This window comes from Humulus lupulus, chromosome 2 (assembly GCF_963169125.1).
Source record: "Humulus lupulus chromosome 2, drHumLupu1.1, whole genome shotgun sequence".
Taxonomy (NCBI): Eukaryota; Viridiplantae; Streptophyta; class Magnoliopsida; order Rosales; family Cannabaceae; genus Humulus; species Humulus lupulus.
Window position 1 is genome coordinate 156295111 of NC_084794.1, and position 14206 is coordinate 156309316.

Genomic DNA, 14206 nt, shown 5'->3' on the forward strand with positions numbered 1-14206 from the left:
GGCGGATGTCTTATTAGTGAGGCTATCTGTTGGGAAACTTATACATGATCTTTATTTATTTTCATGTAGATCTAATATTAAACAAATTAATATGAGATAACCTAGAACATGTTTCTAAAATTGAATTCAAAGAGAAACAAAGATAAGAATACTTACAGTATACGCAGCGGAATGAAATAGTCATTCCTTCAGTTTCTCTAACTCTTGTATCATTTCTGTCGCAGAGTATTATTAAGAAACTGAACTGTTCTTCTAATTTCTTCACAGTCTTCCAATGTATCCTTAGAATCACCTAGACTAGTGTGGCAATTCTCAACACATGAGATAGATACAGAGAGAAGAAGAGAAAATAACAAAGAGGCTTAGAAAATAACTTGTGTTTAGAAAGAATTTAAAACTATCAGAAAATTTGACTTGTGACTTGTCAAACTTATGTTTTGACTGTTTTCAACTCTCTCTAAGCACTCCTTTTATAGACTCAATTAGGTCATTTAATTTAATTAAAAATCAATAAAATAATAGCTAATTTGAAGCCCTAGGTTGAAATTACGATGGGCTTTAGGCCCGTGAAGTTTCTCATTTGATTACAAGCCCATTGGACTTAAAATCAAGGCCTGTATTATTTTCTATTGATTTAATTAATTAAATAATCATTTAAATCCTTTATCAAATTAATTTTTTATAATTTGAACCTTGATTTAAACTTATTTGTTAATTTAGATACCAATTTATCTTAACTAATAAATCTGCCCTAATTTCTCATTTCTTCTCTGAATTACATAACTCTGTGAAACTATCCAAAATTGACCTGGTCAACTTTGATAATTATAATCGATAATTAAATCAATTAATTGAGACTATCTAGATGATTTTATCTAAGGTATAATGGGGACCATGGGCCTATGCAATCAAGCTCCATTAAGTTATCATAAATCTAACAAATAAATTTACTAACTTATTAATTCCTCGTGACTCCACTATAGACTCGGAATTGCACTCTTGAATTCATAGAACGCTCTATAACAAATATAGATACGCTATTAATTATCCATTGTTACAACCATAATTGTCATTCAATCCTTTATAGACGGTCTACAATGAGATATGACTAAAATATCGTTTTACTCCACATTGTATTTTATCCTTAAAACACATAGTTCCTTATAAATGATATTTCAGTAAACTAATTTAATTAGTGAAATAGATCTCTATCATTTAACACCTTGAACCAAACTAAAAGGAAACCATCGTTTCACTTCTTCATCAGAAGCTATAGATGTTCATATCTATGATTAACACTCCCACTCAATTATACTACCGAGTTCCCAAGATATAAGTATGTGCTAGTCCGTAGGGTAAGCTGGTAACGAACGAGTCAAAGAACTCAAATAATACAATTAGTTAGAATACTAACCACTCAGAATTGAGATTGAATTGACCTATGGTAAACTATATGTTATGACTAAAATAGATAATAACGGTATGTTTACTTATCTTATCAACTGTCAATATCGGTCCAGTCCGATGAAACAAATACATCCGATCTTATCTACTTTGCTAATGTTCTGGAAAGAACATAACACCACAATGTGTAAGTAGATCATATCGTAGATTGGCAAGTCAGTGTAAATCCTGTGCACTGACTAATCTTAGGACTAACTTATTTTGAACATATAATCATATTTATATTCCATTGTGATTACGTCACTATAAATATAATTAGCTATATGCTCGAGATTTAATAGAAGTTTATATTAAACAAATAATCATGAAAATAAAACATGTGAGCAAAGTGATTGACCAAGTCAAAAAATGATTTCTATTCTTTTATTGATAATAAAATGAGATTACAAAGAATTTGGGTTCTAATTAGGGCATAAAATCCCAACACTATCCTCATTCTATCAAGACGAACTAAATTAACCCATCTCGGTTCTACCACGATGTCCCGAGTTCTCTAGGGTGCAGGAGGATTCGTTGGGGTGTTTTGTCTCCATGAATTTGTCCCAGCTCACCCTGGTGGGTTGTTATGGGCATTCCTGGGAATCTGTGCGAAAGGCACGAAGCTGGGGGTTGCAGTTCTGATCGATCGATTCACATGCAGATGATGGTTCCTGTGATGACTAGTGGGCTAAGCACTTTAGTGATCTCGCTTTGAAGGTAGAGAGCTCGGAGTGGCAGTCCTGATATAACGACTGGGTTTGGATCGATTATTCCTGTGAGACTTATGGAACTCACTTTGCCTCTTTCTGACATTAGCATCGGTTGCAAGAGGGGGTAACCAAGCCAGGACCTCCTCAATCTGTTTGTTTTCCCTAGCGAGATGGCTCCTTAATTGGGCATTCTCCATCTCGATGGCTATTAGATATCCTGGATTAGGATCTAGTGGGCGTGACGCTGAACTCCCAATGTCGTCTTGGCCCACCGGTTGCTTCCCAGGACGTTGCTGAACACTGGGCCCTTTTCAGTGGGAATGGCTGTATGATGCACCTCTTTCCCACCAGGCTGTTCCATTTCGTTGTCATGCATCGATCGAGTAACCACCATGATGAACATTGAATGAAACTTGTAAAGCATTAAACACTAATTCCCTCTCAACGAAAGCACCAAAATGTTGACGCGATTTTTCGCCAACAGTAGATTTAGAAATCTAATAGGAGTATTAGTGCTTATTTGCAAACTATAATGAACTTATATGAACCCTTTCTTACACACACGATTTTACGTGGTTCAGTAGTTAAAATCCACCTGGTCCATGAGACAATATTATTACTCTCTCACAATTTCTGCAAAGTTTCAGTATTACAAAAAGGCAGTCCCCTTTCCTATCCATTATCCTTGATATTTATAGTGGAATTTCCTAGACAGGTTTGGGTAATCGTGTGCATAAATATGGTAAACATTTAATAAAGATATTTCCCATTTACATAGGGATACGATTGCCTATGTAAATGGGATACGATTCCCATTTAACATAATATACTCATGTTATCTTGGACAATAAATGTGCAATACAACCTGGACATTAATGAGCGTATAGAGTGCCTCCAAATCTCTCGGGATCCTTCAGCATGCGTCATGACCAAGTTTCCACGAGCTGAACATATTTAGAGCGTCCTAAAGGGGATCTGACCACTACATGTCTCGAACTGGACCGTAATCCTAAGAGGCGACATGCCAATTACTTGAAAGTTGTGCTGCCAAGTCCTAACTCGAGCTGCTCACATCATCACTAGCTAAATATTCTACTCGTCTGCTTTTTCCATATATTCATGTGTCAACTGTACCCCTAGTTGAGTGATTAAACACATGCTAATTTTTAGGGTACAACAAGAATACTATACAATATTTTTTTATATTCTATTTAAAAGTTACCAAACAATATCTTAAAGTATCTATTTTAAAAAAGTTACTTCTAATATTTTTAAATAAATTTAAGTTGTTTAGAATACAACATAATATCTTTTAAATGTAAAATAAGAATACACATTTTAGTATATTAAATTTTGATCAAGTTTAAAATTTAGTTACTTTTTGGTCAATACAATATAAAAAAGAAACTAAAAAGTTGCTTTTTATTCTAGTCATCTTCTCCGGCGACGACCAAAAAATATATGCTTCTCACATATCAAAATGATCACCTTAAAAAGCAGGTCGCGATTGTACTACTTTTGAGCCCAACTGACTAGCGGTGTGGGTAGAATTTTATTTTTAAGTTTTGGAGAAGAGAGAGAAAAGAGAAATGTATAGATTTGAAGAAAGAGAAAAAAAAACTTGTTTTAAGGTATAAATTAGGATATATGTGAAAAGAATTATTTACATGTTATATTTGTAAATAAAATTAAAATGATATTGAATGATGTAATTAATCCTAAAATTTTCTTATGAGAAGTTTACATAAATATGGGAAAAATATATATAGTTTCTAAATTTATGGGAAAAAAAATAATTGTACAAAATATGGTAAGTTTTAGAAAAAAAGTTTAAAATATGGTAAATAAATTACCATAAACTTAATTCTCTTATTTTCTCTTCTCTCCTCACGATCTCTCTCTCTCTTCTCATTTCTTTCTTTCTCCTCCCCCATTCAGTGTACATCTCAGATTTCTTCCGGCGATGCTACCTCCACCGCTGCCTCCAACGACGACAACGAACTGGTTTTTCTTCTTCTTCTTCTTCTTTCTTTCTTTCTTCTTTTTCTTCTTCTTCTTTCTTTCGTCTTCTTCTTCTTCTTATTCGGTCTTTCTTATTCTTCTTTTTCTTTCTTCAAATCTAGTTTTATTCTTTTTCTTCTTTTTCACATCTGATTTTGAACTTCATATTTGATTTTTCTGGGTTTTTTTTCTTTCTAAATCTGTTTAAGTAACTAGGTACTTGACTTCATATTTGATTTTTCTGGGTTTTTTTTTTCTTTCTAAATCTGTTTAAGTAACCAGGTACTTAACTTCATATTTGATTTGATTTAAGAAATGTACTTAAGAAAAGTTGATTGCTATTATTTAGTGTAGACTAGGGTAGTATAAGAAGCTAGGTAATTGAATATTTTAGGGTACTTTTAACATATGAAAGCTTAGGTTAGTTGATTAGTTTTTTTGGTTGAAAAGGGCAAAAGTTGTCAAAAGGTTCTTCCCTGTGATGTTTAGATCAATTGGATATAGGTTTAGCGGCCAAACGTTCATCAAATAAGGTTATAACATAAATATTTATGTGTTTATTAATTATTTAAAGAAATAGAACTAGAACGTTTGCTCAAAAAATATATCGATAGGTTTACAAAATTTATTCAGAATACAAGTACAAGAAATAAAAAAACAAGCAAACAAAATTTTTGATTTTTCTGGGTTTTTTTTTCCAAATCTGTTTAAGTAACCAGGTACCATGACGTCTGATTCATTTTATTCATATCAGATTTTTTTTAGACTTAGATGTAACCAGTTACAATAGCGATTAATTTATATTCTTTTGTTTAGATTTGATTTTGTTTTCACACCTGACTAAGCAACCAGGTACCATAGCAATTAGTTATTTTTTTTAGATTTGATTTTTTTTCAAACCTCACTGTAACCAGTTACGATTATGATTAGTTTAAATTTTTTGTTTTAATCTTATTTTTTTCCAAGTCTGGCTAAGTAAGTGGTTACCATCGCAATTGTCTCTGATTTTTTTCATTTTTTTTGCAGACCTAGTTGTAACCAGTTACCTTCACCATCAATTTAGTTTATTTTTTTCATATAATTTTTTTTCTTCCAAATCTCACTAAGTAACCGATTACAATTCAATTGATATTTTGATAATGCTACATTACTTAAAAAAATAACAATTATTTTTATAGTTGTAACCAATTACTACAACACCTCTCAAATAATAAAACTGATTTTTATAGTTGTAACCGGTTACCACACATCATTAAAAAAAATGGACAACTTGTTCTATCATAATCACTATGCACAGAAATAGGAATAGCATACCACTTGATTAAATAGCTAAAACAACAGACATAACATACCATTTTCCACTGAAAAAATATTGAAATTGAATCTTTGAATGCCTAAGGTACCGGGAGAGAAAACCTCAGCACTGGCGTCCTAGTCATAGTGTGGTGGTTAAGGATATTCAAGAGGTGAACAAGATGACAATAGCTCTGTACGTTACTCATACCATAAATTTTCAGAACTATGGGGACAAGAGCAGCCGAAGATCCGATCTAGTATTAGAATTGAAGAGAATATTTGAAGAACTTGGCATAAAATACCGGCGCTGCCTCAAGAAATTCAAGCCAACTTTGTTGGTAACGCCACTGCTGCAGCACTGCATTCCACATGGCGATGATCTTAAATCCTTTCCTCTGCAAATACTTCTTCTTCTTCTCGAACAAATGACTAGTCTTTTTGTAACGACCCAAAATTGCTAATAAGGCTTAAGGGCCTTGATTAGTGTGCCAGGAGGGCATTAATGGAATAATTGTGATTTAAATGAGTAATTATAAGTTTAGTAATGTTTATATGATAATTAAAGATATTATGTGTTAATGTGATATGAAATAAATATATGATTTATGTGAGAACCACATTATTATGTGGACAGGTTCGCAGAGCACAGCTCGAGACGATTCTAGGGTCAGATAGCGGGAAAAGTCACAACGGGACTTAAGATATGACTTTGGATAAGTCGGGGGTATTTTTAAATAGCGGGTAGCGATTTGGACTATCGGGTCATGAAAATAAATATATGGAGATATATTTGAGGTTAGGGTGTCTAGGCGGGAATATTTGGGGATTTTATCATTTTGGCCTCGAGGACGGTTCCGACACCCCGAGCCTCGGGATTAACTTAATGAGTGAGATAGACATAAGGAAGCCTTTAGAAAAATGAAAATCGACTAAAACTTTACCTCAGTTCTCTCTCACTCTCAAGGAAAACAAAGGGAAGGGAAAAACACAGGAAACTTAAGGGGAAACAAGCTGGAATTTCTGAGATTTGTGGTGAGGATTTGGAGGTTTAGCTCAGGAGTAAATCAAGAACTAAAATAGGGATTAAGGTAAGCATCTAATCTTCTTTTCTGTGGTTGAATTATGAGTTCTAGCTGGGTTTTGGTCAAGTTTTGAAGCAAACATTGTTTTGATGTCTTAAGGCAGAATTAAGGAGGAAACTTGGAGATTTAGCTTGGCTTTGGCTTGGTGAGGTGATTCATCAGAAGATGTAAGTTTCAACTCATGGTTTAGAGGTTTTAAATTGGGTTTGAATGGCTGGTTTGAATGTTTATAGCTCTTGAGTTTCGGAAATTTAAAAGAGAAGATTAGTGTGTGTTGGGTTGAGTTTTCTGTGGAATTAAGTTGTTTAAGTCATGTTAAAGGTGTTGGATTTGTTGGGTGTTGAAGTAGGGAGCTTAAGGGTGGTTGTGGCTGAGGTTTTAAACTTTGAAATGGTGTAAATTCTGGGTTCGAAGGGGAGGGCCGTGGCTGTGTTCTAGAGTGCTACGGCCGTAGCATGCAAAGGAGCCAAGGAGGCTCGACCAAAGGCAAGCGCCGCGACGCCCAAAGCAAGGACCGCGGCGCGTGTCCTCCTTCAGGGGTGGTGTTGGTTCTATTTTGGGGAAGGGCCGTGGCTAGGCTTCAGGGGCCGCAACCCTTGGTTGCATACATGAATCTTTGAGGGTTTTAGGCACAGGGAAGTGGTCTAGTGTGATCGGGATTGGTTTCACCACCGTGCTTGGTGGAATTTGTATTCCCGGGAGTTAGTTTTATAACCAGAAACCTATATCAAAGTATTAATGGAACCCTATACTTTGGTTGTGACTAGGTGATAAAGGCTTAGGCTCGGGAACGGATCGTGCTTGAGAGACGTTGCTCGTAATTCAATAACTGCGCAGACTAAAGGTAAGAAAACTGCACTTGGTTGAATATATGTGACAGGACTAAGGGCTCCCTATTCTAAATGCTTGAAAAGATGGTATTATGCCATGCAAGCCTTTTAGTGAACCAACGACCTAAGGGTGCCAAGGGTTTCGCTAGTGCACAGGGTGCGGCTCGGCCACTGGTAGCCGAGGACAGCTTATTATGCACTGAGCTCGGTTTAAGCAGGCTGGAGTCAGTGGGTTAAACAGAGGGTGCGACCTAAGTCTTCGGCCCTGAATATTATGTGATATGAGTGTTATATGTGATAAAATGTATCTTGAATCTAATTATATACGTTGAATATGTTTTGGGGATTATCTGATGGGAATACATGCATAATGAGTTAATTGTCTGTTTTCATTGATTGAGTTGTTTAAGATATTTTCTTGTTGGGCCTTGGCTCACGGGTGCTACATGGTGCAGGTAAAGGCAATGGCAAATTGGACCAGCCTTGACTGGAGAGCTCAGCGAGCGGAATGTACATAGCCAGGTGCTCGGCCGCCACGGTTGAGGTTTAGGCAAGGACGTGAAACCTGAAGTCTGTTTGTTTTGCCTTAGTATGGCTAGTGAATACTCATGTACTTTTGGGAGTCTGTAAACTTATTTTAACTTTGTTTTCTTATGGGATCCCATGTTTACTACAGTTTAAATATATGAAATGAGTCTTTTGAGACCAAAACCTTTCTAACCCTGACTCTTACATGTTTAGTGACACGTTTTTAAAATATTGACTTGATTAGCAAGTCTTGCACCTTTATAAGTACACAGTGTAACGGTCTTGGCTATCCAGGGCGTTACACTTTTCTTTCTTTTGATTCGTCAAGAGTTTCAAATTATCTTTTTTTTTTGTGGTCCTGAGACCTTCGCCTTGTACAATGCCTTTAGTCTTGGGTTATATGCTGCTAGTCCTTATCTAGATATTTGGTGGTAAAATATTTTATCAAATATAAATGATAAAAATTAACACAAATAAATTAAAATTATAAAAAATAATCTCAAAATAATAAAAAATAGATAAAAATTAACACAAATAAATTAAAATTATAAAAAATAATCTCAAAATAATAAAAAATAGATACTAAAAAAAGTATAAAAAATAAAATATGATCTACAAATAAAATTTTACAAATATATAAAAAAAGCTTCCATAAAAATATAAATAAAAATAATATGCCATAAAAAACTTTAAAAAAAAAAACTGCCTTAGTTTATAAAAATATCCCATATTTGGTTCGGTGTAATTTCCTCTTTTCTTATTGAATACAGGGGCCTAGCCCAATAAGCTGTGGCCCAGCTGTGACTGCAATTCTCTTGGTGCGGCAGGAGAGTTAACAAGCATAAGCAACCAAACATCTGCGTTACAACTCGCTGAGTTCTGAGAGATCTCACGGTCTCGACATACACACCAAGAACAACACGAATTGGAGAAATGGGGTTGGGATTGCTGGCTTCGAGAGTCTTAAGACCCTCAGCTTCTAGGCTCCTCAACTCCCACCAAAACGGTCTCTTCTTCCTCAGCAGGGCCGTATTCTCCACACCCGAGCTCCAGAACGCGGACCAATCGGCGGCCGCCCAGGCGCAGCCCGAGCCCACTCCAGATCTTCCTCCGCGGACCCCGGTGGGCGGTGCCCGGGTCCATTTACCCAACCCGGAAGACGCTATCGAGGTCTTCGTCGATGGCTACCCGGTCAAGATTCCCAAGGGCTTCACTGTCTTGCAAGCCTGCGAGGTTGCCGGCGTTGACATCCCACGCTTCTGCTACCATAGCCGCCTTTCCATTGCTGGTAACTGTCGGATGTGCCTCGTCGAAGTCGAGAAGTCTCCCAAGCCTGTTGCCTCCTGCGCCATGCCCGCCCTCCCTGGTTAGGGTTTCCCACTTTGATATTTGAGTTTGTGCCTTTTGAGTTTGAGCATGTATTACATTTGATTATGGCTGATTAAGGGCTATATCTTCTTACTGTTTGAAGGTTAAATTAGTGTATCATATCGGATATTCGGGATATTCAGTCTTGTTGATTTAGAGCAATAGTATTTGGTTTTATATATCTACGAATGGATTGTATGGCTTATGGTTCTTGTGCAACTTCCATTTATTAGGTACATTATCGTGATCACAATTTGTTGTATGAGACTTTTGTTTCAGATAATAGAGGCTCTCTTTTTTCACATATTGTTTAACAGCGCTGCCGGCGTGTTGCTATTTTGAATGTTAAGTGGTTGCTTAATTTTTTTGCTCGTGTTTGTTTGTTGGTATTATATTTTCCAGGAATGAAAATAAAGACGGATACTCCAATAGCAAAGAAGGCTCGAGAAGGGGTGATGGAGTTTTTACTGATGAATCACCCATTAGATTGTCCAATTTGTGACCAGGGTGGAGAATGTGACCTACAGGATCAATCCATGGCATTTGGATCTGATCGCGGTCGCTTCACTGAAATGAAGAGATCTGTTGTCGATAAGAATCTTGGTCCTTTGGTGAAGACTGTTATGACTCGGTGTATTCAATGTACTAGGTCAGTCTTGATTTAATTAGTCACTTCTACTGCTCTCCCACATATGCAGAGCATAGTTTGGTTTGGTCTGTGAACTCGTATCATCAAATTAATTGAATTGTATTTGCATTAACTTCTCATTAGCTAGTTTTGTCTCTAGATCATTAGTAATTCAATGCTCAATGTCTATTCAGTTAGATAGTTTTAGCCAATCAAGGATTTAAAATATCTCATGCTTTTTTCACCCTGCGTCACCATAAAACTCTTTGCTTTTCATTGTGTTTTCAGTTAGTTTCTTTAGTAAGTGGTTTATGTTTTCAATGATATTCTAGAAGCAAAAAGGAATCATCATCATCATCATTATTGCTTGCTATTTATTATTTTAACAGATGTGTTCAATTGTAGATATTCTTACATTTTCTTTTCTCTATTATCTTTGTCCTACTCTCATGAAATTAATATCTTTTGTTGAATTTCATTCAGTTCTTTTTTAAATATCCCTAGTAAATCTGCACTTTCTTTAATTGATTTTTTAATTATTAAATTATAATTTTTTTTTAAAAACGGCTATTTTGTTACTTGAAAATGCTGTTTGGTGCAAATCATACTATGTATACTGCTATGATTCCATAGTATAGTATGAATCCTATATTAATTTAGTTGGAGTATATAGAAAGCTGCTGATGTAAAATGTATTTGGTCAAACAGATGTGTCAGATTTGCGACAGAGGTTGCCGGGGTTCAAGACCTTGGTATGCTAGGTCGTGGAAGTGGAGAAGAAATTGGGACATATGTTGAAAAACTCATGACAAGTGAACTTTCTGGAAATGTGATAGATATATGTCCTGTTGGTGCCCTGACCTCGAAGCCTTTTGCATTTAAAGCCCGAAATTGGGAGTTGAAAGGAACCGAGAGCATTGATGTTACTGATGCTGTTGGCTCCAACATACGAATTGACAGTAGAGGTCCAGAGGTTATGCGCATTCTTCCAAGGTTGAATGAGGTAGATTTTCATAATCTGCACTGGATATACATTTTTATCCCATCGACATATTTCAGATGTCGAAAGATTTATGCTTGCCAAGTTTATTAAATTGTGTTTGTCGTAGTTGGTTAATCATCTTGAAGTATGAACTTGATTAACTTTGATATGTGAAGTTTATCCAGATTCTAGATTATAAATTCGGATCTTGTTTTATGCCATGTAATATTCTGTGGTTTCTTGGAAAAACATCACAGATTGATTTTACTCTGTTTTCTTGCTTTTTTTTTTTCCCTTTGAGCTTCACATGAAAGAGGAGATATTTTTAAATGAATGGAGTTTCACTTGAGTTGCGAATGTATATTGTTTGGTCATGACCAATTTATTTTGCATCCTCCAAAACACTTACTGGTAAAAAATTCAGAACCAAAGTGACTATTATTTATAATAAACTATTGAAGTGCTGGTTCGGGGCTGTTAGCCAGAATGTTAACTATGGCTCTCTTTTGGTAAAATCAGATAGATCTGGTATGGAATATGCAGCATTATCATCATGCCTTATGTTTACAACTTTCTGGGGTCTATGCTGCTTCACTGCATTAAAATGAGCACTTTCCAGTCATGTTGCACACTTTCGGTACCAAATTTAATAGATGATGTTCAGTATCTTATGGATTTTTTCACTTGTGTTATCTTTGAAGCTCTTTAGTTGGAGTTTATTTGGTAAGGTACTGAAATGTTGGGGGATGTGTTGATTGATGTTGCTTGACAGAGCTATATATGTCAGTGGCCATATTGATTTGCATTCAAGTACTGGTAATTGAATAATTTGGAGACCCTTGCCTTTTGGCTTAACAAATAAAGATTATTCTAGTTTTTTAAGTATTTAATATCGAGTAGATGGATTTAAACCTGTAAATTGTTCAAAAATCATTTAAGAAAGAAGTTTGTATTCTTATGTGGTTAAGGCAATGATTTTACTTACATATTTCATCTATAGGGTTCTTTCTAAGTTGTTGGGCTACACAGTAGAACAGCCTGTGGACCTTATGTGAGGTTCGTATTACCACTGAAACATTTTTGTGCTTTCCTTTTTTCATGGCAGTAAGCAATAGTGTGCTTAAGAATGTGCTACATCATCCATATAGCTTTAGGCTTTGAAGTTGTTTACTTGGTCTTTTCTGTGTTAAACTTGTCGTGCTGTTTCCACCTGTTGCGGAACTACAATGAAGAATGGATATCAGACAAGGCTCTGTTTTGCTATTGTGGTTGGAAGTTTAATGCTTGGTTGTTATGTGTTAAAGGTGTAATGCTATTTGCCATCTATTTCAGGACATTAACGAAGAATGGATATCAGACAAGACTCGTTTCTGTTATGATGGTTTGAAGAGGCAACGACTAAATGACCCTATGATTCGTGATGCTGATGGGCGTTTTAGAGCTGTGAGCTGGGCTGATGCCCTTTCTGTAGTTGCTGAAATTGTCGATCAAGTTAAACCAGAGGACATTGTTGGGATTGCTGGTCAGCTATCTGATGCTGAATCCATGATGTCTTTAAAAGACTTTTTGAACCGATTGGGATCAAACAATGTGTGGTGTGAAAAAAATGGTTCATATGTCGATGCTGATCTTCGGTCTGGCTATCTGATGAATACTAGCATTTCTGATCTTGAGAAGGGGGATGCTTTTCTCTTAGTTGGTACACAGGTATTGTCCTGACATTCTTTGTTTCATTTTTAGTATAGACCCAGTCTCAAATGTATCCCTATTGTTTCTATACTTAAATGTAACATCCAGTGAATATGTTTGTAATCACAAGTGTATTACCTTATTTGTTTATCTAATGCCTATTGCAGCCAAGGGTAGAGGCTGCTATGGTAAATGCTAGAATTCGAAAATCAGTTAGAGCAAATCATGCTAAAGTTGGTTATATTGGTCCTCAAGCCGATTTCAACTATGATCACAAACATCTTGGCACAGGTCCTCAGACACTAGTTGAAATTGCCGAGGGTCGCCATCCCTATAGCTCAGTCCTCTCAAATGCGAAGAACCCTGTCATTATTGTTGGTGCCGGGCTTTTTGATAGGGCAGACAAGGATGCGATTTTTTCTGCTGTTGAAACCATATCAAATAATGCAAAAGTTATCAGACCTGATTGGAATGGTTTCAATGTTTTGCTTCTCAGTGCTGCCCAGGCTGCAGCACTTGACCTTGGTCTTGTGCCAGAGTCTGAAAACAGCATTGAGACTTCAAAATTTGTGTATTTGATGGGTGCTGATGATGTGAACTTGGACAAGATTCCTAAGGATGCCTTTGTAGTTTATCAGGGACATCATGGGGACCGGGGTGTGTATCGTGCTAATGTAATTTTGCCAGCATCAGCATTCAGTGAGAAGGAAGGTACATATGAAAATACTGAAGGTTGCACTCAACAAACATTACCTGCAGTTCCAACAGTTGGTGATGCAAGAGATGATTGGAAGATAATCAGGGCCCTGTCTGAGGTGGTAGGGATTCCATTGCCATATGATTCCCTTGCAGCAATTCGATCTCGTATCAAGACTGTTGCACCGAACCTCTTGCATGTGGACGAAAGAGAGCCAGCTTCATTTTCACCTTTCTTGAAGCCTAAATCTGCTCAGAAATTAAGTTCGGATCCATTTGGAACTGCAGTTGAGAACTTTTATATGACTGATCCGATTACAAGAGCATCAAAGATAATGGCACAATGCAGTGCACTACTGTCGAAGAAGTGAGGTGAATTTGTATAATTTTAATAAAGTTGCATATTCACTTTTATTTAATTTCTCCCGTGATCTTTTCTTTACGGCCGTCAAGGCTCGGTTTGGCCAGAGATTCTGGAACCCTTGGAGGTACTTCCAATAAAATTATTTAGCATTTCTTTGACTGTAATATGTTTGCCATGTAAAAACATTTTTGCTGTAAAACTGTTTGCTTCTATATGTTGGGATTTCCCAATCTTCCGCTGTGTGATGCTGATTTTTAAATACTTGTAAATTATTACAAGATTCTTCATTAGTTTCATTTTCTGGTAAAAAAATAAATCTTGATAAAGATAATAACTCAAATTTTATGAACTTTAAATTTTTTTAATTAAATATTTGCTAAAAAAAGTTTCATTTTTAATATTAAAATTGTTTAAATAAAGGACAAATACCCTATTGCCCCTCACTTTTGCAAGAAGTTGTGATTTACTCTTATCATTTGTCTTTATGTCCATTTGTCCGATAATTTATAAATATGGTTTTAACTTGCCCCATTAAATTTGCTAAGAAAATAATAATTATTTATTGAATATCCTTTTTATATTTTTCTAG

General features: G+C 35.9%; 1 protein-coding gene across 1 annotated transcript; it reads left to right on the forward strand.

Moving 5' to 3' along the window:
- The first annotated feature begins 8717 nt into the window (after positions 1-8717).
- Positions 8718-13857, forward strand: LOC133818645 (NADH dehydrogenase [ubiquinone] iron-sulfur protein 1, mitochondrial). The gene is made up of 5 exons (XM_062251651.1): positions 8718-9256; positions 9661-9907; positions 10595-10889; positions 12201-12575; positions 12725-13857. The coding sequence occupies exons 1-5, from the start codon at positions 8824-8826 to the stop codon at positions 13622-13624; spliced, it is 2250 nt and encodes a 749-aa protein (XP_062107635.1). The 5' UTR covers positions 8718-8823; the 3' UTR covers positions 13625-13857.
- The last annotated feature ends 349 nt before the right edge of the window (positions 13858-14206 follow it).